The sequence below is a fragment of the Penaeus monodon genome, chromosome 22, assembly GCF_015228065.2.
Source record: "Penaeus monodon isolate SGIC_2016 chromosome 22, NSTDA_Pmon_1, whole genome shotgun sequence".
NCBI classification, from domain to species: domain Eukaryota; kingdom Metazoa; phylum Arthropoda; class Malacostraca; order Decapoda; family Penaeidae; genus Penaeus; species Penaeus monodon.
In genome coordinates, this window is record NC_051407.1 from 44,786,501 (window position 1) to 44,787,000 (window position 500).

Here is a 500-nt window from a genome sequence, read left to right on the forward strand (position 1 = left end):
CTCCTAATTCTTTATACTTACAGATGATGCATCCTTATGTAATTGATTCATCACTGATATATAACCTGACTCACTGTAGAAAACGTAGGTCGTCACTGAAATTATTAACAAAAATGTACCTAAAGAGAGACATCCAGGAGAATACATCAGGTCATGACCCCAGTGAAGATGCTAAAGCCTCACTTGAACTTGTTCTGCACAAACTAAAATATGGTATGAATTATTATATTTATTGTAGCTTTTTCTAATTATTTTCATAAGAATTAATTTTTTTGCAAATATGGAAAAGTGTACCCTACTCAGTTCATAAAACTATATTTTCTTGTTGGTTCTCAATACTTGGGTTAATAAGTAGACAACTTTAGGTTTAAGAATTTGTGAAAAAATAATAAAACTTGTATAAGCTCTTTTCTTACTCAGTCAAATGACATCTCCCTATGTGTGTGTGTGTGTAGTCTTCTTACCAGTCAAATGACATTCCCTATATGTGTGTTTACCCA

At 31.8% G+C, this 500-nt stretch overlaps 1 protein-coding gene across 1 annotated transcript in view; it reads left to right on the plus strand.

Moving 5' to 3' along the window:
* LOC119587457 (RNA exonuclease 5-like) overlaps positions 1 to 500 on the plus strand; it is a 6,064-nt gene that overhangs the window by 4,454 nt on the left and 1,110 nt on the right. Inside the window, exon 4 of the mRNA XM_037936183.1 lies at positions 24 to 213. Within this exon, the coding sequence (XP_037792111.1) occupies positions 24 to 213 (190 nt within the window). The remainder of the gene's footprint in view (positions 1 to 23; positions 214 to 500) is intronic.